Genomic DNA, 26,707 nt, shown 5'->3' with positions numbered 1-26,707 from the left:
GAATAGCTTCGTTAGAGGTCTTTCCACATCTGGTCATACTCCCTTCCAAGCTTTCCACTCACAAGGAAACTTACGTGGTATGTTTGCATTTCAGATCTGATTGTAGTATTCTTCAGCCCAAAACCCTTCAGTGACTCCCATTCCATATAGAATCAAGTCCAAACTCTCTAGGAAGGCCTAGAAATCCCTGAATAGCTGGATCCCTGTACCTCCCCAGTCTCATCTCACATCACCTCATTTCCCTATTCCCAATCTTGTTTCAACACTCAATATAAATGGCACTTCTTTAGGGAAGCCTTCTCTGATCCCCAGTCTAGATCAGTCTCCTTTATTGTATGTTCACATATGATTATGCAATTTTCCTTCGAATTCTTGGTTTGTAATTTTGTATTTATTATTATGATTATTTGATTACAACATGTCTGCCTATTATGCTCTAAGCTATGTGAGAGCAGGGACTTTCATGATTTGAAAGTTAATTTCTTTTCTAATTCTAAAATCATGCATATTCATGATAGAATTATTGGAAATACAGCAAAGAATTAAGGGAATACCTGTCCTCGTCCTTTATTATTTTCTTATGTTTCTAAATTTTCCATTTTCCTCTTTCTTGGCTTACATTCCAGTTTTACTTACTACATCTTCAATGGCTTCTAAGGGCTACCATTTCTAAAAATGTCTTTATTCTTCCCCCAATGCTGATTTACAGTTTGGCTATGAATTCTAGGTTGAAAATGACTTCTACCTTAGAACTTTAAAGTACTGCTTCATTATATTGCCAATCTAATTCTCATGTCTTTGTATGTGACTGTTTCTCCCAGGTCTCTGTGTTCTCAGAATCCCACAATAATAATTTTGTGCTGGGATCTTTCTTATTTATTTATTTATCCTGCTGTGAAATTTTAATACAAAGACTCAAATCTTTATTTTTTTTATTTTATTTATTTTATTTTTTTAATTGCTTAAAGTATTACAAAGGGTATTACATATGTGTCAAATCTTTTTATTCTTAACACATTTCTTTAATTTTAAGATCTATATTTAAACATATTCTTAATCTCTTTTTTGTTTTACTGAGAGATTTTTTTCTATTTGACCTACCTTCTTTTTTTTTTTTTTAAAAATATATTTTACTGATTTTTTACAGAGAGGAAGGGAGAGAGATAGAGAGTTAGAAACATCAATGAGAGAGAAACATCGATCAGCTGCCTCCTGCACATCTCCTACTGGGGATGTGCCTGCAACCCAGGTACATGCCCTTGACCGGAATCGAACCTGGGACCCCTCAGTCCACAGGCCGACGCTCTATCCACTGAGCCAAACCGGTTCCGGCGACCTACCTTCTATTGAGTTTGTATTTTGACCATTGTAGTGCTAATTTTGTAAGCATATTGGTGTTTGATTATTTTTTCATAGAATCCTATTATTACTTTATTAATGAAGGATCCTGTTGAATCTTTAAATATATATATATATTGATTTCAGAGAGGAAGGGAAAGAGAGAGAGATAGAAACATCAATGATGAGAATCATTGATCGGCTGCCTTCTGCCCACCCCCTACTGGGGATCGAGCCCCAAACCTGGGCATGTGCCCTTGGCTGGAATTGAACCCGGGACCCTTCAATCCGTAGGCCAACACTCTATCCACTGAGCCAAACCGGCTAGGGCGAACCTGAGGATTCTTCAGCGAGTGTATACATACCTGGAAGAGACCGGTTCACATAGCCATTGATTGTGTGCATTTCAGTCCGGGGCCGAGCAGATGCCTGTGTGGAGGACTCATATGTTTCTGAATGCCAACTTTTCCCTGATGAGAGAGGATGCAAATGTAGGCCCAACTGAGTGTCTGTCTCATGACTGACCCTCCTTTTCTTCTTCCCTCTCTCCCATGGGGTAAAGACTGCTCACACCTTAAGCATTTCTTCTTCTTTTTTTTAAAAAAAATTTTTTTTATTGATTTCAGAAAGGAAGGAGAGGGAGAGAAAGATAGAAACATCAATGACGAGAGAGAACATCGATTCCCAGTCAGGGAACATGCCCGGGGTGCGGGAGGCGGCTGATCAATGATTCTCTCTCATTGTTCATGTTTCTGTATCTCTCTTCTTCTCCCTTCCACTCTGAAATCAATAAAAATAAATAAGTAAATAAATAAAAGTTAACAGGTGAAGATAAAAGAAGGTATATTCATTGAAGCAGAGAGTAGAATGGCGGTTTCCAAGAGCTGGGATGGGGGAAATGGGGAGATATTAGTCAAGGGTACAAACTTTCAGTTTTAAAATGAATAAGTTCTGGGGATAGAAAGCACAGGCATGATAATCATAGTTACTAAGAGTGTGTTGAAAAAAAAAAAAAGAGTGTGTTGAACAGTGGAAATACGCTAAGAGAGTAGATTTCACGTACACTTGCCACACGCAAATGGTCACTGTGAGAAGATGGATGTCAAATTAGCTTGACTGTAGTTAACTATTTCACTTTATGTATGTAAAATCATCACCTTAAATATGTGCAATGTACAATTTTTACTAAAATTTTTGTAAGTTAAGCAAAAAGTCCTTGTTTGTGGATTTATGAGAGGGATTAGGCTAACCTGTGACCCAGCTCCTGTATCTTCTTACCTCAGCTGCCAATGAAACCATGGGTGCATTTAGGGGTGGGGATTCATTGTCATTTCCACCTCCTTCATTTCTGAACAGTAAAGTAGTTTATGATCTTTCTAGAATCACTTCTGGACAATAGTAGCTCTCATTTCAAGTACCAGAATAAATTAATATATTTGCTTTCTTTCAGTAGTTCAAAATTCAGATTGCAGCTCACTAACCTTCATCAAATACAGCAAAAAGCAGTACAAATTCGTGTGTCCTTTCTTTGGCCAGACTCCCTGCAAAAGAAGCGAGGGCATTTATTGTCTATTGAAAATCCTTTCCCAGCAAACTGACACTAGGAGGAGACATTACTTCATCAACAGCCTGAGAGTAGCACAGATGTAGTCCTTTGTCTCTTGTTAACTTTACCATACCATCATTTCTTTGGTGTGAGGTTTCCTATACCAATGCTTCTAAAACTCTTCGGGTGCTCACTTCGGCCGCACATATACTAACATTGGGACGATACAGAGAAGATTAGCATGGCCCCTGCACAAGGATGACACGCAAATTCGTGAAGCATTCCATATAAAAAAAACACCACCACAACTATTTCGGGTAAAGAACCTTTTTTTTTTTTTTCAAATTTCAAATTTGTTGCAGACCATGACTTTTGTAAAATGTAATAAAAATGAATTACTAGCCCAGCCAGCATAGCTCAGTGGTTGAGCATCGACCTACGAACCAAGAGGTTGTGGTTCGATTCCCAGTTAGGGCACATGCCCGGGGTTGCAGGCTCCATCCTAGTGTGAGGTGGGAAGAGATTAACCAAAGAACTTATATGCATATATGCATTACCTATGGACACAGACAATAGGGTGGTGAAGGCCTGGGACGGGGCGGGAACCTGGTGGAGGGAGGCAATGTGTGTGTGGGGGAAGGGACATCTGTAATAATCTCAGCAATAAAGATTTAAAATATATGTATATATTTTAAAAGATATATAAAATACAAGCCCATATAATTATATTTTATATAGTATATCCATATGTGTTCAGAGCAAATATAAGAGAAAAAGAAAAATTACAAAATGTGCCTATAAGCAATTAATATAGAGAATTTCTATTATGTTTAACATTTTTACTTCTGCAGTTGTAAATAAACAAAAAAGTTGTGAGCAAAATAACAACTATCTATATTAAATACCTCAGTCACTTTAAATGAACACCATGTACACCAATATTTAGAATTGTTACTGTTAAAAATGAGCTTGCTTCATGTGTTAATGGTTGAATTTGTTGGCTGTCTTTCTTAGCATTGTATTTCTTCATTTTGGGGGAAAGTTTTCTTTGAAGCCTTATTGTGAGTAGGAAGATTTTTGCTCATGATATTCCCCTTTTGTCTCTCCTGTACCCTGGCTGCTTGGAAAGTAAAAGTTAGATTGGACAAAGAAAGTAACTCACCTATACAAATTTAAAATACAAGCAAAGTTATCGGAAAACTTTATTTTATTTTTTAAATTATCAAGAAGTGGCCCTAGCTGACTTAGCTCAGTGGATAGAGCATCAGCCTGTGGAATGAAGGGTCCCAGGTTTGATTCCGGTCAAGGGCATGTACCTCAGCTGCAGGCTTGATACCTGGCCCTTGTTGGGGCGTGAGCAGGAGGCAACCAATCAATGTGTCTCTCTCGCATCCAATGTTTCTCTGTCTCTCCCCCTCCCTTCCACTCTCTCTAAAATTCAATGGAAAAAATATCCTCAGGTAAGGAATAATAAAAAACAAAACAAAACAAAAACTGCATTGCGGCAACATAGGATGAACACCTGTTCCTCTAGGAAACTAGATTACGCTCCTTTTCATGGGCATGATGCTAGGGGAAAGGAACCTCTTTCAGATTAAAGAACATAAATGCTATCTTTTATGGACAGACCCAGATGTTTGTATTTCCCTGCTTATTTCCTCTCAATCCTACCTTTTCTTACACTTACCTTCTCTACAAACCAGGAGGGTTCCAATGAGACCTGAATTCAGGTCTTTCACCAGGTCCACATGAGAAAAATAGGCGTAGGTGAGACATGGTGGGTCAGAGGCCATTGGGCCATTCTCCTTCAGGACCTCCCAGACATAGGTATGACTGTCACCAGGAATGACTTTATCATCTTCCTTCTCCCTTTGGCTGGTCTGATCCTCATATTGAGCACCTAAAGCAAGAATGCATAAAACTGTCATTTTTATGCCCATTGTCCACTCGGGGAAACATATCAAATTTATTGTCACCAGTAGATTCTACACAAGCAACAGCCTTTCTGCATCTTTATTTGGAAGACTAATAAGCAGCAGCTATAGCTCGGCCAGCATGGCTCAGTTGTTGAGCATCAACCTATGAACCAGGCGGTCACGGTTTGATTCCTGGTCAGGGCATGTGCCTGGGGTGTGCCTGTGGGGTGTGCAGGAGGCAGCTGGTCAGTGATTCTCTCTCATCACTGTTTTTTTTTTAACATATTTTATTGATCTTTTACAGAGAGGAAGGGAGAGGGATAGAGAGTTAGAAACATTGATAAGAGACAAACATCAATTCAGCTGCCCCCTACACATCCCCCTACTGGGGATGTGCCCGCAACCAAGGTACATGCCCTTAACTGGAATCAAACCTGGGACCCTTTGGTCGGAAGGCCAACGCTCTATCCACCGAGCCAAACCGGTCAGGGCTCTCATCATTGTTTCTATTGCTCTCTTCCTCTCCCTTCCTTTCTGAAATCAATTTAAAAAATGACAAGTATGCAAAGCCATAGAGATACAAAGCATATCAGTGGTTGCCTGGGACTGGGGGTGGAAATGGGGCTTGAACTTGAAAGAGAGAACTTCTTTAAGTGTCCTAAAGCTGGATTGTGTTGATGACTGCACAACTGTCTAAATTTACTAAAAGTCATCAAGCTACCTTAAATGGGTGAATTTTGTGGTATCTAATTTGTACCTCAATAAAGCTATTTAAAAATGCTATGAGGTAGCTATACACAAAAATCAATTTGAGATGGTGTGAAGGGTAAAATAATAAAACTTCTAGAGGAAAGCATAGAAAACAATTTTCGTGACTTTGGGATAGGCAAATGTCTTAATAAACAGGACACAAAGCTCTAAAATAAAAGAAAAATGTGATAAATTTTTCTGTTTCATTAACTGTTGAATTTCTATGCTTCATTAACTTTAAGAACATGTGTTTATGAAAATAAAATTAAGATAGTAAAAATTCAACCCACAGACTAGAAGATATGCAAATATTTATATGTCTTTGGATTGGTATTTTGAATATAAAGTACCTCCACAAGTCAATAAGAAAATAATAAACAACTCATTTGTTTTCAACAGGATAAACGCTTAAACTCTAGATCAAATACTTTACAAAAGGATATGAGAAAAGTCAACAAACTCATAGAATGATATTCAACATCATCACAAATTTACTTGACAGTCGTGGGCTCCCAGGCTAGTTTAAGAAGGTCAGGAGCTTCTTGATCATAACATCCTATATAATAAAACCCTAATAGGCAAATCAACTGACTGGCAGAATGACTGGTTGCTATGACACACACTGACCACCAGGGGACAGACGCTCAATGCAGGAGCTGCCCCCTGGTGGTCAGCCGGAAGCCGGATTCATGGCTGGCAAGCGCAGTGGTGGTGGCAGGGAGCCTCTCCCGCCTCCGCAGCAGCACTAAGGACCCCTCAGGGGATATCCGCCTACAGGCAGACATCCCCTGAAGGGTCCCGGACTGCGAGAGGACACAGGCTTGGTTGAGGGACCCCCCTAGTGCAAGAACATCATGCACCGGGCCTCTAGTAAAAATATGAAGGCTCATGATAGGACTACAAATCACATGGGCATTAGGCCATCACCTGACTGTGTTGTTCCTGGGCAGAACCACTATAGATGCCCATGTGAGAAATTAGATAATCAATTTTCCCAAACCTTACCTGGCTTAGGGTACAAGTGCTATATGCTGCACAATTGTGAGAACTCTGGACTCTCTCAAATGCCCCTAGACTTATTTTAAATGCTCCCAAGTAGATAAGCCTCATGGAAATAGCCAACCCAGCTCCAGCCAGAGCTTGGAATGATTTTTTCCTCTATACCATCTGCCCCGTCCTATCTCCTTCCCCCAATCCAGGTCAGCCCTGGCCTCATGAGTGCAACCCAGAAAATTAAGGTCTTCCAATTTCAGAATAAGAAATTGGTCAACATATAAGCACAATTAGGCTGTACAACATAGAGCATGTGCTCCAATAATTTATTAAGGATTTTCTTGAATCTTCTTGATCTATATCTACCTGGACAATATCATAGTCAATTGTGGCACCTGCTTCACTCCCTTCCTGCATTGTGAAGTTTAAGGAGAAGATCGTTGAAGTGGGGACTGTGGCCAAACAGGTTGTTTGTTTTAACGAGGTCAGCTTGTGCTTCTGCTAGTTGTCTCTCATCCCCTGGTGGCATCCATATTTAGAAATGGGGGGAGGGGAAGGAGAGAAAATATCTGAAAAGTCAGAATCTAAAAAAGGAGAAGGAAAATTCTGTTTCAACTTTATACCATGAGTCTTGATTCCTCTCTAGTAAGTTTTCTGGGCATAGGAAGGCAGATGAAGTGGGAATTTTAGGATCTGTGGCTTGGATTCCCATGGGAGAAGAGGGAACCAAATAAAAATTCAGGGGATTAGATTAAAATGACAATGTTCTTAACTTCATGAAATAGGCCTAGGTTAGCCTCTTAACTCTACTATTCATTAGTTTTATGACCTTATACTCAATATTCTTCTATGCCGAGATGACAGGACAGTAGGAGGACATTTGACTCACCTTCAGATGCTTTCCAGTAGGAAACACCAACGGCATGAAGACTGACCGCATGAGAAGCCATGTTCTTAAGTGTAATGACCACTGTGTCAGAAACCTCAGCCCGAATGGTAGGACCCAGCAGACCTGCAAGAATGAGATGGACCCCAAAGGTCACTTGGAGGGTGGCACTCCAGAAAACCTGTTTTTATGAACGTTATGGTCTGAGTCACAGTGGAGAAGCATGTCTCTTTGGTTACTGATAAAAAGTGGTAGTCGAATGAATGTAGAAACTGCTATCACCAGCTCAACCTTATGATTGTTCTGAGGACACAGTTCTGGCAATTCATTCAATGCATTCATTCATTTAACTAATAGTAGCTGAGTTCCGACTACAGTATATTCTAGAGACTGTCCTAGGCAGCGGAGATATAGTGAATAGGACAGATCATGGAGATCACAGTTGAGAGACATTAAGCACATAATAAATAAATAAGCCCAGCCGGTGTGGCTCCATGGTTGAGTGTTGACCCATGAACCAAGAGGTCATGGTTGATTCCCAGTCAGGGTACATGTAGGGGTTGCGGGCTCAATCCCCAGTAGGGGGCGTGAAGGAGGCAGCCAATCAATGATTCCTGAATAGGTGGGTTGATATCTCTCTTTAGAATTTGGGGATACTTGTCACCTATAATTTTTAGCAATAATTCTAAGATAGAAAATGTTTCATCTTAACATCTTATTGCATGCTTATTTGACATCTAAGTGAAGGTATCAAGCAAGCAGTCAGAACTGAAGATATAAACTTAAGATTATTAGCATAGAGATGATATTTTAAAGCTATAAGACTGAACAGGATCACCTAGGGACTGAAGGTAGAAAGAAAATAAAGCAAATGCAGGTCCACGACCCTTGGCACTCTAATATCTACAGTAAAAGCAGAGGAGGAGGGGCCAGCAGAAAAAAATTGAGACTATTCACCCAGTGTGTTTCCTGATAGGTGGTAGCAGATACCCAGTTTTATAATAAACAACCAATACTGTTTTCATACCCATCCATGGTGGCCTGGGCTTGGCAGTGTTGAAAAGGTGATCCGTGAACTCTACAAAGACAGTCTTTTTGTATATGACTGAGGTGTTGAATGGAAAAGATCTTGGCATTTCAGGAGGAAACCTGTGTGAAAAAAGGAAAAAGTTATATGATAAATCATAGCCCTAGCTGGTTTGGCTCAGTGGATAGAGCGTTGGCCTGCAGACCAAAGGGTTCCGGGTTTGATTCTGGTCAAGGGCACATGCCCAGGTTGCAGTGGAGGGTGTGCAAGAGGCAGCCAATAAATGATTCTCTCATCATTGATGTTTCTATCTCTCTCTCTCCCTTTTTCTCTGAGGTCAATAAAAAAAAATTTGTTTTAAATGATAAATCAGCCCTAGCTGGTTTGGCTCAGTGGATAGAGCATCGGTCTGCAGACTGAAGGGTCCCAGGTTCAATTCCAGTCAAGGGCACATGCCCAGGTTGCGGGCTCGATCCCCAGTAGGGGTCATGCAGGAGGCAGACGATCAATGATTCTCATCATTGATGTTTCTCTTTCTCTCTCTCTCTCTCTCTCTCTCCCTCCTTTCCTCTCTGAAATCAATAAAAATATACTTTAAAAATGATAAATCATATAATTGATACCCATACAGTGCAGCAGCCAAAAAATCATTTGCCAAAGCAATAACTACAGTATCCTTCAATTTCATCTCTAAAACAGACTATAACTTTTATCTAAGTACCTTGTATTCAAATTTTGTCAGTATGTACCTAAAATTATACTTCCCTTCATAGGGATACCAGAAATAAGGAATACAACAGAGAAAATGACCTTCCAATGAAAACTATGTATACTGAGACCTACAGGTGCCAGGAGCTATAATTTAGAGTCAATCCTCCATTAATACTAATTATTTCTTAAAATATATCTTTATTGCTTTCAGAGAAGAAGGAACAGGATGAGAGAGATAGAAACATCAATTATGAAAGAGAATCATTGATTGGCTGCCTCCTGCACACCCCACACTGAGGATTGAGCCCACAATCTGGGCATGTGCCCTGACGGGGAATCAAACTGTGACCTCCTGGTTCATAGGTCGATGTTCAACCGCTGAGCCACACCGGCTGGGCTAATGCTTATTATTGTCTCCAGTCAGATACTCCCAATTATCCATTTATTTGTGGATCAGCTACTAAATCAGAAATTTTATAATTATATAAATGTTCCCAAAATGTTTCCTATGCCTAAAGGATAAAACTCTTTTAGGTGAAGGCTGGTTCCGAAAACCTTTTCCTCTCTCCCTACCTGACAAGTTAGGTTGTTGTTTCCTGAGGCCCAGTTTAGGTTGAGTAATCAAAAGGACCAATGCGAATCCTAGTGAAGAAGGTCCCCGTGAATTGGTAGAAAATACCAACTGGTTGAGGTGAGTATTTCCACGCACTGGTTTTCATCTGCTAATTATTTTTGCACCCCAGGGAGTGTTTCTGCAGATTTCTATATGCCATAGAGAGCCTCTCCTGGCTTATGCTTCTGGACATCTAATCTCTCACCGGATTTTACCAACTGGTTTTGTTTCAACAATCAAGAGACTATAGGCACAGGCATGGACATTTCGGGAATGAATATTCATGTGGAGAAAGCAAAGGCTCTTGCCCTGGAAGAAAGTTTTCATGTGCAGATCCTGGTCTCCAAACCTTAATCAGTCATAAAAAAATTAAGCACTCACTCCCCCCAAAGATGTATATTCATTCATTTATAAACCATACTAGAGGCCCAGTGTACGAATTTGTGCACATGTGGGGTCCCTCAGCCTGGCCACTGATCGGGGCCATCGGGGCTGTCTCGCCCAGTCCTGATCAGGGCCGATGGGGGCCAGCCAGCCAGGGGAAGGACCGCGGGAGGTTGGCCGGCCACAGAAGTTAGTTATGAAAGCACACTGACCACCAGGGGGCAGCTCCTGCAATGAGCATCTGCCCCCTGGTGGTCAGTGCACGTAATAGTGATCGGTCGACCAGTCGTTTGGTCGACTGGTCCTAACAGTCGCTTAGGCTTTCAAATATAGAGATATTACATGCCGCTGTGCCATCATAAAACACATGCTAAAAATAAATATGAAAAAAGAGAGGTTTTTAAAGATATATAATTACATGTGGACTGGGTGTTGTTTCTGATGTCTTATTGACTCTCAAGGGCTTTTGAAAAGCAGGAGATATGCCTGGCCGGTGTGGTTCAGTGGCTGAGCATCGACCTATGAATCAGGAGGTCAAAGTTCAATTCCCGGTCAGGGCACATGCCTGGGTTGTGGGCTCGATCCCCAGTGTGAGGACAACACACTGCAGGAAGCAGCTGATCAATGATTCTCTCTTATCATTGATGTTTCTATCCTTCTCTCCCTCTCCTTTCGTCCCTGAAATCCATAAAATATATATATGTGTGTGTAAGAAAAGTGGGAGATGTGATGGAAGGAGGACAACACAAATAAATGGTGATATACTTGGTATGGGATACCACTGAAGAAAGAACCCCAAACATTAGCTACAAATGACAACAATAAAGATAAGGTGGCGGAAAGGAGAGGCAGCTTCCGACTGTGGATATTAGTATGCTTGGAGCAAAAGCCACACCATACCTAGGATTGCCAGGATGTGAAATCAATAACAAGGTACCTGACATTTATTGCTTATTTCTTTCTCAATCTTTTGCTGAGATAACAAAAATATCAATGTTTATTTCAGGAGCAGCCACACCAAAGAATCATTCATTCCTGTAAGAATTTTTTTTTTCCTTTTTCTTATAAAGGCTTTAGTAGGAATGCTGAGGTAGAGAAGGAAAATGCAATATAAAATTGAGAACGTTGCTAAACTGAAAAATCAGTGATGTACAAGGAATGAATCAAAAGATACCTTGAAGGAAATGAAAATGAAAACATAACAACAACCCCAAATCTATGGCACAAGGCAAAGGCAGTCCTAAGAGAGAATTTCATAGTATTACAGGTCTATCTCAAGAAACAAACATAAAATCTCAAACAAACAATCTAACTTTACACTAAAAGGAACCTGAAAAATAAAAAGCTCAAAGTGAGTAGAAATAATAAATACTAGAGCAGAAATAAATGAAACAGATTAAAAAACAAACAAACAAACAATACCCAAAAAATCAATGAAACCAAGAGCTGGTTCTTTGAAAAGTTAAAGTTTGATGAACCTTTAGCCAGACTCATAAAAAAAAAAAAAAGACGGAGCCCTAGCTGGTTTGGCTCAGTGGATAGAGCATTGGCCTGTGGACTGAAGGGTCCCGGGTTCAATTCCAGTCAAGAGCACATGCCTGGGTTGCGGGCTCGATCCCCAGCAGGGGACGTGCAGGAGGCAGCCAACCAATGATTCTCATTATTGATGTTTCTATCACTCTCTCCCTCTCCCTTCCTCTCTGAAATAAATAAAAATATATTTTTAAAAATACAGGAGTCAAACAAATAAAATCAGAAATGAAAGAGGAGAGGTAACAACTGACACCAAATAAACACAAGGGACTGTAAGAAAATATTATGAACAACTATATGCCAACATATTGGACTATGTGAATCAAATGGATAAATTCCTAGAAACATACGATCTTCCAAAACTGAATCAGGAAAAAATCAGATAATCTGAATAGACAGATTACTACTAGTAAAATCGGAGGAGTAATAAAAAACTCCCAACAAACAAGTCCTAGACCAGATGGCTTCACAGGTTTTTTGTGGGTTTTTTTAAAACATTCAAAGAAGAACTAACATCTATTCCTTGTCAATCTATTCCAAAAAATTCAAGAGGAGGGAAGACTCTCAAGCTTATTTTATGAGGCCAGCACATTATCCTAATTCCAAAACCAGACAAAGACACTACAAAGAAAGAAAATTATAGGCCAAAGTCCCTGATGAACATAGATGCTAATATCCTCAATAAAATATTAGCAAAACAAATCCAGCAATACATTAAAGGTCACACACCATAATCCAGTGGGATTTATTCTGGGGATGCAAGGTTGATACAATATCTGCAAATCAATAAACATGCTACACCACATAAATAAAATGAAGGACAAAAAACAACAACACATGATCATACCAATAGATGCAGAAAAAGCATTTGATAAAATCCAGCATTAATTTATGATAAAAAGTCTCAGTAAAATGGGAATAGAGGGAACATCCCTCAACATAATAGAGGCCATATACAACAAAACCACAGCCAACATCATATTCCATGGGCAAAAACTGCAGATGTTTCCTTTAAGATCGGAGCAAGGCATGGATGTGCGCATTCACTACTCTTAGTTGACATCCCAGTGGAAGTACTAGCCACAGCAATCAGACACGAAGAAGAAATAAAAGGCATCCAAATTGGAAAAGAATAAGTAAAACTGTCATTATTTGCAGATGACATGATGTTATATATAAACAACCCTAAAGATTCTACCAAAAACTACTAGAACTGAGAAATGAATTCAGTGAAGAAGATACAAAATAAATATCTAGAAATCAGTTGCATTTTTATATACCTACTAAAGGCCCGGTGCACAAAATTTGTGCACTCGGGGTGGGGTGGGGGGAGATGTGTGTTCCTCAGCCCAGCCTGTGCCCTCTCGCAGTCTGGGAGCCCTTGGGGGATGTCTGACTGATGGCTTAGGCCCGCTCCCCCTGGGAAGCGGGCCTAAGCCGGCAGTCAGACATCCTTAGTGCTGCTGCGGAGACGGGAGAGACTCCCGCCACTGTCACTTCGCTCACCAGCCATGAGCTCGGCTTCTGGCTGAGTGGAGCTCCCCCTGTGGGAGTGCACTGACCACCAGGGGGCAGCTCCTGCATTGAACATCTGCTCCCTGGTGGTCAGTGTACATCATAGTGGCTGTTTGGTCAATCTGCATATTAGCCTTTTATTATATAGGATAATGAACTGCCAAAAAGGGTAGAGGTGAGGCCATAAGACCTTTTTTGTGAGGCACACAGTTATCCTCCACCCACCCAAATCAGGAAACACTGGTGAAAGTGGAAAAATGCATCCAGGTTCCCATCAGGGTGAAACCCGAGTAGGTCCCTGAGTTTGTGCTCCTGGAGTTTGGATGAGGGGTGTGGCCCAGAGACATATGTTTGAACTATTCTAGTGAACAATAAAAATCCATCAAATTGCAGACACAGCAGACCCTGCAATGTGAGTTTCCAGGAGTCACACCCAACTCAAACTGCACAGAATGTTCGAAAAGAGAGGGATGAACAGACAGCTGCTCACAGAAGGAGGCTCTGTGAACCCCAGACATGTGATGTGGAAACCAAGGCAGAAAGAATTAGCTGAGGAAACCAGGGAGACTGCCTCTTAAGAAAACAGAAGGGGTTGGGTGAGCCTTAGAATGGTGAGCCTACACCGAACAGTGAGCACTCACTCACATAAAGTCAAGACTGTTGGGAGCACGAGGAGAAATTGACCAGCGTACAGTCACAGAGGAAGACCTTCACACCCTTGGAGGGACCTAGCAGCAGATTGGCTGAAAAGGCTTCTTGAACCTGTGCATTGGTTTTTAAAAAATATATATTTTTATTAATTTCAGAGAGGAAGGGAGGAGAGATAGAAACATCAGTGATGAGAGTGAATCATTGATTGGCTGCCTCCTGCATTCCTCCCCCTTCCCCCACCCCGCCACTGGAGATGGAGCCGTGACCTCCTGGTTCATAGGTAGGCTCAGCCACTGAGCCACACCAGCCGGGCCTGCGCATTGTTTTGAGTTGACCTCTCTCAAAGAGACCAAATGAATGGGGTAAAGGTGAGGCTGAGTTCATTCTCACCTCTCTAGGCACCCTCCCCTCCCACAAAGCCCTGCATTTCACTCCATTCCAGTGTTTTCTGGGCACCCACCCGAGAAAGCACGTAGCAGGAGCAGCTCTGCCAACCCGAGGCCATGACAAATGACTTTCTGTACTGGCTGAGGGCCAGAGGCCAGAGTACTGATAAGAAAGCTCTTCCAGTAAAAGGAGTTGATTTACCGAGGAAGGAATGAGGGCCTGCATTTTTAGAGAGCCACCAGCATGCTGCAGGAGCAGGTTATCAGAGGCACATCTTGTCCACTCGTGGTACACTGACACCTTACTTTCAATCACACCAGTGGCTATATGGGGGATCCCTGCTGACCAGTTACTAGTGGAGGAAAAAGCCTGGGAAGTCTTGATATGCAGATGCAAGCCAAAAACTGATTGCTGTAAATCCCCCAAGGGGCCCAACTTCGGCCCTTGTTGTTGATTGTCCTTTTGGGTAGAAAGAGAAATGGCCCGCCCTAGCCGGTTTGACTCAGTGGATAGAGCGTCAGCCTGTGGACTGAAGGGTTCCGGGTTCAATTCTGCTCAAGGGCACATGCCCGGGTTGCAGGCTCGATCTCCAGTAGGGGGCATGCAGGAGGCAGCCGATCAATGATTCTCTCTCATCATTGATGTTTCAATCTCTCTCTCCCTCTCCCTTCCTCTCTGAAATCAATAAAAATAGACAGTGGGGCCTTGACTTACAAGTGTCCCGACTAATGAGTTTTTCGAGATATGAGCTGTCTCTCGGCCAATTTTTTGCTTTGCGTTGCGAGCTAAAATTCGGGTTACGAGCCAGCTTCAGATACCCCACCGCTAGTTGGCGCAGCGAACATCACAGTGAACGCCACAGCATCAGCCCAGCACCACGTGTCTCACTCGTTCACTTTAATGATTTGACATACGAGTAATTTGAGTTACAAGCTCCGTCACGGAACGAATTAAACTCGTAAGTCAAGGCCCCACTGTATTAGAAAAAAAAAAGAAGAAAAGCGAAATGGCCCAAGGTTCAAATATATACAGACTAATGGACAACAGCAAATGGCTTGGTTGTCTGGTCAGGGGCCTTGAAAGAAAAGACTAAAATATCAGGGACAAAAGTGTCTCTGGGCAAGGCTTATTCAGTGAATAGACACTAAATAGAAAGATCATTTCATATGTTAATGCCATCAGAGAGCATCTACCATGGAAGAAGCACAAAACAATAATGTGGACAAAATTACTAGCAATGAACATCAGCCACCCCAGTGCTAAGCGTTTCTGGTGGCAGGGAGAGAATTTATGCATGGATACAAATGCATGGATTCCTTCTGACTAAGGCGGATCAGGCTAGTGTAGCCCCCCAAAGTCCAACCTGTCAGCAATAGAAACCAATGCTGAGTTCCCAATATGGTACTGCCTATCATGGAGACCAGCCAGCCAGTTGACTGCATTGGACTTCTTCTGTCCTAGAAGGGATAGCACTTCATTCTGATTGAAAGAGACATGCATTCCAGGTACATGTTTAGCGTTTCCTGCCAGTACCACTCACTGAGGACTTACAGAGGGTTTGAGTCCCTGATGTGGGATCTGATATAGCATCATGTCAGACCAGGGGACCCACTGTACAGCAAAGGATGTGCTGGAGTGGACCCACGACCATGGTCTCCATTGGCTTTATCACATGCTCCCCCATCCAGAAGCTTCTTAAAGCACAGCTAAAGATGCAGCTTGCACAAGTCCCTGGGAGGATGGAGGGCCAATCTCCAAGATGCTGTATATGCATTCATTCAAAGATGCTTGTGTCCCCAATAAAAGGGCACATGGCTTTAGGAACCACAGAGTGGCAACAACAAAAGCTCTACTTACTTACCATCACTCCCCATGACCCACCTAGCAACTCTGTGTTGCCCCTCCCTGCAGCTCTGGGCTTGGCAGTCTAGAAGGCTCACTCAGCAGAAACACAAGAATCTCATTAATGAAAAGCTAAAGGTGACGCCTGGGCAGCTGGGGCTACTCATAAGTACCAAAGGAGCAGCAGGCCAGACTTGGAGCTCCAAGGCTGTGATCATGAGTAGGGGAGGTGCTGTCACACCGGGGTAGGCAAGAATGCGCTACACCAAAGGGCAACCATACCACCTTAAGGGCACGGTGCATTGGAAGGGGTGGCCAGGAAAAAACTCAACCCCCATCCACATGTGGGGAGGGGGAAGCTGGAGGACGGCCCTGGGTCAGGAGCCCAAGACTCCTCCCTTTCTTTCCCAAAGCATCCCACAGGCCCTTCCCAAGGCACGCCACGCCCCTGCCCACAAAAGGCCATGCCCCCTTCCCAGGATAGCCAGCGCTTAATGACTAATCAGTATCTATAATAATAAAAGTGTAATATGCTAATTAGACCAGAGGTCCTTCCAGACAACCTTCCGGACGAAGCCGGGGCTGCAAGGGAAGCCCAGGTCCTGGGTGTCGGAGGAAGCCCGTGCTGGCAGCTGGGGGAAGGAAGGCCTACTCTTGCACAAATTTCATGCATCGGGCCTCTAGTGGAAATATAAAGGCCTGGCCAAGCTGGCCCAACTTGGGACAACTCAGAAGGGTCATTCCAGCTCCAGAGCTCCCTGTACGGTCGGCCTGCACTGCAGCCCAGCTTCTCCCTCAGCCCACCCCTGCCTCTGCCCTGTCCTTCCCTTCCCTTCCCGTTCTGGTCCTCAGAGCACTCTAAAGCAACTTCCTGCACATTCATCTCTGTTTCACAATATGCTTCCAGGGAACACAACCAGTGACATTAATTCATATTTAAATGTGCTCCAATTTCATCCATCTCTAAAAATTTCCATGGCACTAGCTTTGGCATAGACCTGCGTGGTTTTTAGTTATTTAAACATTATTTGATGCTGATATCATTGTGTGTACTCTTCCCTTCAGTCCATTTGTCCCATCTCCTGGCCACTTTGAGACTTAAGCCCTTCCAAACTTTTCAACTCATCCCCAGTGTGCTCCTCTTCCTCTTTCCCCATTTTGTCTCCTAGGTTCTGCTGAGTCTATCCTACCCAGTTTCTCCAAAGTTTCCATTGGTTTCTAACAAGACTCAGATCCATGTCCAAAGATAGGTATTTGACATGCACTAGCACAGTTTAATATTTCTGACCAACATGAACATATAAGACACACAGAAAGTGTTTACTAGAGCAAGAGCTTGGAAAAGCAGAGGGGGAAAAGGATCAACAGTAGACAAAAACTGCCCGGCCGGCGTGGCTCAGTGGTGGAACGTTAACCTATGAACCAGGGGGTTGTGGTTCAATTCCTGGTCAGGGCACATGCCAGGGTTGTGGGTTCGATCCCCAGTGTGGGGCGTGCAGATCAATGACTCTCTCTCATCACTGATGTTTCTATCTCTCTCTTTCCTTCTCCCTTCCTCTCTGGAATCAATAAAAACATATTTTTTAAAAAAGAGTAGACAGAAACACATGTTCCTCCCTCTGAGGGAAGAGTGAAAAAAACAAGAAGCCAGATGAAGAAACAAGGTTGTGAGACAGAGAAACAGGAGGCCTAGGCCTAGGTTCAGAGTAGGTCTCTCCATTCAAAGGGACATACTATACATTCCTAGGAGCATTAGCAGTAGCCAGGTGTGGGGTTCAGTTCAGAGATGAGCCTATCCAGGACCATATAGCTCCCCAGCCTGAGACCTTTTCCATTAGAGTGAATATTTTTCACTGGAACAAAAATACGTGCCTGTCTCAGTTTCAGGGTAATCTGCACAGTAAGTGACAAAATGTTCCAGGATTCATAGGGTTTACTCCTTCCTAACTTTTGTGGGGTTTTTGTTTGTGTATTTCCCTGGAGACTGGATATATAAGTCTTGCCAAATATATTTGGCAACAATGTCCTTGACATGAACTGTTCTTTCACATTTTATCTAAAACCAATCAGAAAACCTGTTCTATTTCCTGACCCTTGCTTAGAAGAAGCTGAGCAGCTGCAGGAACAGATAATATAAAACTGAATTTCCCCAGATGTTTATTTCAAAGCTTGGCAGAGCTTGTCAGGATGTGTTCAGCGTCAGCTGATCCTGTTAGTATCAAAATAATCTAGACTATAAAATGGTATCATAAAAATAAAAATTCTAGCCCTAGCTGGTTTGGCTCAGTGGATGGAGCGTCAGCCTGTAGACTGAAGGGTCCTGGGTTCGATTCTGGTCAAGGACACATACCTGAGTTGCGGGCTTGATCCCCAGGAGGGGGCATGCAGGAGGCAGCTGATCAATGATTCGCTCTCATCATTGATGTTTCTATCTCTCTGTCCCTCTCCTTTCCTCTCCAAAATCAATAAAAATACATTACAAAAAAATGAAAAAAACAAACAAAACATAACTACTATTCTAACTTAAAAAAAATAAAATAAAAATTCTACCAATTTTTTCTTGGTAAGTACATGTGACTGCCTACACAACAACACAAAGCTAGACAACAAATCCTTTTCTCCATTCAATTCAATTTTTCACTCAGACTATAATTCACTATGCCACAGGTTGCATGTTAGAGGGGAGCTACAAAACAAAGCACAATGAATAAAGTACAATTATCTCAATATTAATTTTTAACAATATCAACATTAATGGATACGTGGCTAAATGGTTAGTTAGATACCACACTATTGACTATCTGGACCTCTACTTCTGGGTCATTAACACGGCACAACTTCCCCTATATAAACTATACAAAGAACTTATATCCCTTCCTCATACTATATGTACACAGTGAGATACTACTACACCGTGATTAAAATGATGAGAAATACTGGCAACATCTAATGTTGTCCAGGATGTGTCGAAATTGGCACTTTCACGTATTGTTGGTGGGACTATAAAACGGTACAGCCATTCTGGAAATCTGTTGGCAGTCTCTTATAAAGTTAAACATGCATTCACAATATGATCCAGCAATTTCACTCCTAGATATTTAGCTAAAATAAATTAAAACAGATGTCCACACAAAAAACTTGTACAGGAATGTTCATAGTAGGTTTATTTATATTAGTCCCCAAACAGAAAACACTCCAAAGGTACAGGTGACAGTGAATGGATATGCAAATTATGATATGTTCCCATAATGGAGCAGTAATTAGCAATAAAAAGGCTAGAACAGTGGTTGGCAAACTGCGGCCCCTTGAGTGTGGCTCTTCCACAAAATACCACGTGCGGGAGCGCACGTACAGTGCGATTGAAACTTCATGGCCACACTCAAGGGGCTAAAGAGCCGCATGTGGCTCGCGAGCCACAGTTTGCCGACCACTGGGCTATAGCTATTGCATGCAACAACCTGGATAAATTTCCAAATCATGATGCTGAAGCTAAAAAACCAGACATTGAAGAGTGCAAATTATATGCCTCTACTGATATAAAACTCTTAAAAAGTAAAAAATGAGTCATGATTCCAGAAAGCAGCTTGTTGCTAGAGGCCTGGTCAGGGAGGGAAACGCAATGAAAAGTTGCAGAATGGTTGATGTAAATGTTCTATATGTTGATTAGGGTGGTGCTTATGTAACTTCTATGCATTTGTGAAAACTTACCAAACTGCACATTTAAAATCTGTGCATTTGCCCTAGCCGGTTTGGCTCAGTGGATGGAGCGTCGGCCTGTGACTGAAGGGCCCCGGGTTCGATTCTGGTCGAGGGCACATGCCCAGGTTTCGGGCTTAATCCCCAGTACCTCAATGATTCTCTCTTACCATTGATGTTTCCATCTCTCTCCCCCTCTCCCTTCCTCTCTGAAATCTATAAAAAATATTTTAAAAATTTTTTGAAAAAAGAAAATAAGCCTCATTTAAAAAATAAAATAAAATAAAATCTGTGCATTTGCCCTAGCCAGTTTTGTTCAGTGGATAGGGCCTCGGCCCGCAAACTGAAGGGTCCCGGGTTTGATTCCAGTCAAGGGCATGTATGCTGATCCCTGCCCCAGTCAGGGCGAGTGTGGGTGGCAACCAATCAATGTGTCTCTCTCACATTGATGTTGGCTTTCTCTCTCTCTCCCCCTCCCTTCCACTTTCTCTAAAAATCAATGGAAAAATGTCCTTGGGTGAGGATTAACAACAACAAAATAAAATAAAATCTGTGCACTTCATTGTATGTAAGTTATACCCATGGTAGGCAAAATTTTGTCCCTCATGACCTTTGCTTATGCCCATGAATTTGTTACCTGGCCAAAAACAACAACCAACAACATATGGAATTATGGTTGCTAATTAACTGACCTTAAAAGGGGAGAGTTATCTGGGTGGGCCCAAGGTAATCACAAAGGTTCTTTTTTGTTTGTTGGTTTGTAAATCCTCACCTGAGGATATGTTTCCATCGATTTTTAGAGAGAGGGGAGAGACAGAGAGAAAGACACATCATTGTGAGAGAGACATACTGATTGGTTGCCTTCTACAGGAGTCCCTCTGGGGATCGAGCTTGTCACTGAGGTACATGCCCTTTGACCAGAATCGAAGCCGGGACCCTTCAGTCCTTGGGCCAACTCTCTATCCACTGAGCCAAACTGGCTAGGGCCACAAAGTGGAAGAGGGAGACAGAAAAGAAGGTCTGAGAGATGTAGTGGAAATTTAAGTCAGACAGATTCCAAGCATGAGAAAGACTTAATGCACTCTTGTTAGTTTGAAGATGGGAGGCACTACATGGAAATTGAGAGGAGGAATTGAATTCTAAATAAGCCTGGAAGTGAACTCTCCCCAGAGCCTCCAGTAAGGAACACAGCCCTGTGCACACCTTGATTTTGGCCTTGTGTGACCCTGAGCAAAGTACCCAGTCATGCCCACTGAAACTGTGAAATGAATGGATTTTCTCGCATGCTTCTAAGTTTGAGGTAACTTGTTACACAGCAGTAGGAAACTAAAAGAATACTCAAAATAGAGGTAAATATTAAAAAAAAACAAGCAAATAAAAATTCAATTAAAATCATGTTTCTAAATGAAATCAAAGATGATATTATAAACTATACTGAAAACAATGAAAAGTAAACTCTTCATACCACAACCTATGGGATATGGAAAAGATGTTCTCAGAGAAAAATATATACCATTAAGAGCCTTCACTATTTTAAAGAAGGACAAAAAAGAGAAAAGTACATATAACCTTTTCCTAAGGTATTAGAAAAATACAGCACAATAAACTCAAAGACACTAAGAAGAGATCATTGATGAGGGCAAAATCTAAAAAATGAATTAAATTTAAAAATAACTACAGCCAAAACCGGTTTGGCTCAGTGGATAGAGCGTCGACCTGTGGGCTGAGGGGTCCCAGGTTCGATTCCGGTCAAGGGCATGTGCCTGGGTTGCGGGCACATCCCCAGTAGGTGTGCAGGAGGCAGCTGATCAATGTTTCCCTCTCATCGATGTTTCTAACTATCTCTCTCCCTTCCTCTCTGTAAAAAATCAATAAAATATATTTAAAAAAAAAATAACTACAAAGCCCTGGCCAGGTGGCTCAGGTGGTTGGAGCATCGTCCTGTACACCAAAAGGTTGATGGTTCTAAAAAAAAAAGTTGAGGGTTCAAACCCTGGTCAGAGCATGTGCAGGAGGCAGCTGATCAATGATTCTCTCTCATCATTGATGTTTCTATCTCTCTCCTTCTCCCTTCCTCTCTGAAATCAATGAAAAATATTTTTAAAAATGAAAAAGAGATATAACTACAGACACAGAATAGTTTAACAATATTACAAAACTGTTATGTAACTTGATATCAGTACATTATCAAATACATGGATAATTGCTTTCCAGGAAAATATATATAACCAAATTTGCCTGAAGAAGAGGTAGAAAAATCTGAATACATTGATGACCATAGATAATATTGAAAAGGTTATTTAGTACTACTTTCCCAAAATACATCAGAACCCCCCAAAGATGAAAAGCTTCTGAACTCATGGCTAATACTATCCTTATGCCAAAATTGGGCAAAGAAGTTAAAACCACATCACACACACACACACATTACAACAAGAGATTAAACTTCTGTGTAATGTTGATGGGATCTCATTGCTCTCCTTCTCTCTCTGGAAGCTATGTTCTCTCTCTTATGCTCCTTGCCTCTTTGCCCTTTCTCCATCCTCTAGCTTCCAGAGTGGCAGCATCATAATAATAAAAGGCCAAAAGGCATCACGACCAAAACGACCAAACGACTGGTCACCAGGAGGTGCATGGAGCACCTCTCAGCCATAACGACCTAACAACCGGTCTCTATGATGCCCACTGGGTCCCGCCTCCCACCCAGCGTGGCCAGCGGGTATCAGTCTGGGTCTTGCGCGGTATCACACACTGGACTTCTAGTCTATCTATATATATAAAAGCCTAAGTGACCAGCCGACTGGCCGATAGCTATGATGCACACTGACCACCAGGGGGAAGATGTTCAACGCAAGAGCAGAAACCACAGGCATGGAAACATGGAACAGACTGATGAATTTCAGAGGGAAGGGGGGAGCGGGGAGGGCGGGAAGATATTAACCAAAGATGTTATAGGCATACTAGAGGCCCGATGCATGGATTTGTGCACCAGTGGGGTCCCTCGGCCTGGCCTGTGCCCTCTCGCAATCCAGGACCCCTTGGGGGATGTCGCACTGACGTTTTCGGCCCCATCCCCGCAGGCCAGGCTGAGGGACCCCACTGGTGAATGAATCTGTGCACTGGACCTCTAGTGTGACAGTAGGAGTCAATGGACAGGCAGCTATTGTAGAAGTGCCAATGGTCAAAATGAAGTTCAATCTCTTTATGACTTCTGACCCGAGCAAGAACCGTAAAAGGCATTTCAACACACTTTCCCACATTCAAAGGAAGATTATGTCTTCTCCTCTTTCCAAAGAGCTGAGACAGAAGTACAATGCTCAATCCATGCCCATCTGAAAGGATGATGAAGTTCAGGTTGTTCAAGGACATTATAAAGGCAGCAAATTGGCAAAGTAGCCTCAGTTTACAGGAAGACATATGCCATCTACACTGAACAAGTACAACGGGAGAAAGCTAATGGTACAACTGTTCATGGGGACATTCACCCCAGCAAGGTGGTAATCACTAGACTAAAGCTGGACAAAGACCGCAAAAAGATCCTTGAACGTAAAGCCAAGTCTCGCCAAGTAGGAAAGGAAAAGGGCAAATACAAGGAAGAAACAATTGAGAAGATGCAGGAATAAAGTAATATTATATACAACTTTCATTACAAACTTAAAATGAAAAAAAAAGATTCAACGGACAAAACAGAACAAAATATCAAATAGGTCAGTTCTATGAAAGGGACAGGCAGTTAGCATTTACGCTAATAGCACAGATGCACACATGCCTTGCCTGGAAATGCTTTTTCAGCGCTTAACTAGCATCACAGCCATTCTAACCTGTTGTCTGCACCTTCCTCCAACCAGTCATATCCCCACAACCCTGGTCAAACTCTACGGAATGTGCCTTTACCTTGTATCCATGTGGAGCTCGCTGAGTAGTTCACTTTGCATGTAGTCCCAGGACAGTTCAACTGCGCCCAGGTAGTATCTTCTGGTGGCACTAAAGCTGACAGGCAAAAGGCACAGAAAGAAGCAGGTGGCCAGCTCTATTTGCATGGCTCTTACGGCTAGGAAATGTTCAACTGGAGAAACGAAAGATTAATTCTTCTCTAAAACATCCTTGGCTCCCAAGAGAGAAAAAGGTAAATCTTCTATGATTTAGTGAAAAGTCCCAAAATTTCTGCAGAGGATTTTAGGGAGCGTTACCTGCTGGATGTGACAGCAGCAGCACTGAGCAGTAAGGGATAGGATTGCTTCCTTTTTGGCTGTGGGAAGCAACCACAGGAAGAACTGACTAGGAAAAGGGCGGCTGAGCTAAAGCTTAACCCATTCACCTCTGAGAACAGTAAGAGCACGAGAATACTGCTTTAATCAGAACCTTTAAGGAAAGGAAGAGAGGGAGGGGGAGGTCAAAGTACTCATATTCTCAGACTACTCCGACCCTCTTCCTTAGTAGCAGCAACAGATTCTGGAATCCACTTGCATAAGCAAGAGTAACCAGGATCCTAATAGCCTCCCTACTTCTCCCCTGGCCCCTCACACGCCACCACTGACTTCTTAAAGCTATGAAGCAGCCCAGCCCATGTGGCTCAGTGGTTGAGTGTTGACCCATGAACCAAGAAGTCACCAGTTCGATTCTCGGTCAAGGCACACGCCCGGGTTGTGGGCTCGATCCCCAGTATGGGGTGTGCAGTAGGCAGCCAATCAGTGATTCTCTTTCATCATTAATGTTTCTATCTCTCTCTCCCTCTCCTTTCCTCTCTTTCTAAAAATCAATAAAAACATATTTAAACACACACACACAAAAACTATAAAGCGGATCCTGTCACTCCTTTGCTCAGAACCCTCTACTGGTCTCTAATCTCTCTCGGAGTAAGATCCTGGGTCTCTACCAAGGCCTAGTTCATCTACCATGATCTGCATGTCCCTTCCTCCGACCTCCGTGGTCCCATCTCACTCTGGCTACTGACCTCCTTGCTCTTCCTTAAAATACAAAGCAAACTCTTGTGCCTAGAACTTGCCACTGGCTATTTCCTCTTCTTGAAACACCTTTCCCCCAGATCCCCACACATTCCCACTCCTACATCTCCTTCAAGTCTTGACTCAAATCTTGCCTTCCCAATGAGCTCCAACAAGGACCAACTTTACATGGTAAGCTCTGTACCCACACTAGCACTACTGATATCCCTCCTGGCTTTTTTAGTTACTTTCAAAAAATATTTAAAAAATCAAAATATTGATTTCAGAGAGGAAGGAAGAGGGAGAGATAGAAACATCAATGATGAGAGAGAATCATTGATCGGCTGCAACCTTCATGCCCCACACTGGGGATCAAGCCCACAACCGGGGCACGTGCCCTGAATGGGAATGGAACCTTGACCTCTTGGTTCATAGGTCCACACTCAAGCACTGGGCCACACCGGCCGGGCCTGGCTTTGTTTTTATACATAGCACTCATAACCACCAGAAATGTATGTGTCTATTTATCTTGCATCGTTGCTACTTGAGGCTTCTTACGTTTGCTTACATTTGGCCCAGGTATAGGATACTGTATCTCCTTACATCAGAAACCTGCCATGCTTAGTTCAAGCAGAGAAACTATTGGGTTAATATACATTAGGGGGAGTGAGGGCCTCCCCAAGGCCCTCAAAGTATAGGAGATAATAAGAAGAAACTTGACCAGGGTCGCAATAAGAAATGTTATCACTGAGAGTTCAGTTCTGCCCGGGTAAGAATGTGTTTGGCAGCAATTGGTGAGATGTTGTCCAGCTTGGAAACAAGCCAGAGGAAGGCCCTTTGATAAAAATGTGCTGTACCTCTCTCTACCAGGCACCAGGATGCAGAGGTAATAACTGCATGTACTACATGCCAGGAACTGTTGTAAGTGCTTTCTAATGCAGCTGCTATTCTTTTAAAAAATATTTTTTTATTGATTTCAGAGAGGAAGGGAGAGGGAGAGAGAGATAGAACAGGAGTGGGCAAACTTTTTGACTCGAGGGCCACAATGGGTTCTTAAACTGGACTGGAGGGCCGGAACAAAAGCATGGATGGAGTGTTTGTGTGAACTAATATAAATTCAAAGTAAACATCATTACATAAAAGGGTACGGTCTTTTTTTTCAATAGTTTTATTCATTTCAAACGGGCCGGATCCAGCCCGCGGGCCGTAGTTTGCCCACGGCTGAGATAGAAACATAGATGAGAGAGAAACATTGATTGGCTGCCTCCTGCACACCCCACAATGGGGATCAAGCCTGCAACCTGGGCATGTGCTCTGACCAGGAATCAAACAGGTGACCTCTCAGTGCATAGGATGATGCTCAATCACTAAGCCACACCGGCTACAACTGTAATTCTTGTCTTCATTTTACAGGTGATGAAACTGAAGCATAGAGAGGTTAGGCAACTTGGCCATGGTCACCCAGTTTGTAAGTGGTAGCATTCAAACCCAGGTAATCTGGTTCCAGAAGTCATGCTCCTAACCCCTAAGCCTCAGAGATGAATAAAATCCAGGTCCCGCCTTCTGGGAGACATAGTCCAATGGGAGAGACAGAAAAGTATCCCCATAGTTACAACACAGGGTGATAAATTCTCTGCCAGATGCTTTACACATTATCTGATTTAATCCTCACAATGCAACTGCAAAGAAAGGTGTTTCAGGAAAAGGAAATAGCGGGTGCTAAGTTCTAGGCACAAGAGTTTGCTTTGTATTTTAAGGAAGAGCAAGGAGGTCAGTAGCCAGAGTGAGATGAGACCATGGAGGTTGGAGGTAGGGACATGCAGATCATGGTGGATGCACTATACCCTGGTAGAGACCCAGGATCTTACTCTGAGTGAGGTCAGAGGCCAGCGGAGGGCTCTGCAAAGGAGTGACAGGATCTGCTTTATAGTTTTTTTGGTTTTTAAAAAAATATGTTTTTATTGATTTTTAGAGAG

At 42.6% G+C, this 26,707-nt stretch overlaps 1 protein-coding gene, 1 non-coding gene and 1 pseudogene across 5 annotated transcripts in view; 2 read left to right on the top strand and 1 right to left on the bottom strand.

Moving 5' to 3' along the window:
- The window catches only part of F8 (coagulation factor VIII), a 97,818-nt gene that overhangs the window by 68,556 nt on the left and 2,555 nt on the right, over positions 1-26,707 (bottom strand). For 3 of the 4 annotated variants that reach the window (XR_004966916.1, XM_036304845.1, XM_036304846.1), the window contains exons 3-8: positions 23,683-23,854; positions 8,457-8,578; positions 7,433-7,555; positions 4,572-4,784; positions 2,820-2,879; positions 1,704-1,808 (exon numbers count right to left, since the gene is read on the bottom strand). Coding sequence is in view for 3 of the 4 variants with exons in the window: in XM_036304845.1 (XP_036160738.1) it covers positions 1,704-1,808; positions 2,820-2,879; positions 4,572-4,784; positions 7,433-7,555; positions 8,457-8,578; positions 23,683-23,854 (795 nt within the window). In the remaining variant the exon portion in view is untranslated. The remainder of the gene's footprint in view (positions 1-1,703; positions 1,809-2,819; positions 2,880-4,571; positions 4,785-7,432; positions 7,556-8,456; positions 8,579-23,682; positions 23,855-26,707) is intronic. The other variant, XM_036304848.1, reaches the window with a different exon arrangement.
- LOC118654802 lies at positions 3,071-3,177 on the top strand. The gene has a single exon (XR_004967069.1). It is a non-coding gene; the product is annotated as a U6 spliceosomal RNA (small nuclear RNA).
- LOC118653902 lies at positions 22,975-23,423 on the top strand (annotated as a pseudogene).

Source organism: Myotis myotis, unplaced genomic scaffold (genome assembly GCF_014108235.1).
Source record: "Myotis myotis isolate mMyoMyo1 unplaced genomic scaffold, mMyoMyo1.p scaffold_m19_p_4, whole genome shotgun sequence".
NCBI classification, from domain to species: domain Eukaryota; kingdom Metazoa; phylum Chordata; class Mammalia; order Chiroptera; family Vespertilionidae; genus Myotis; species Myotis myotis.
Note: the sequence above shows the minus strand (reverse complement) of the source record. Positions and strands in the feature narration are given on the sequence as shown.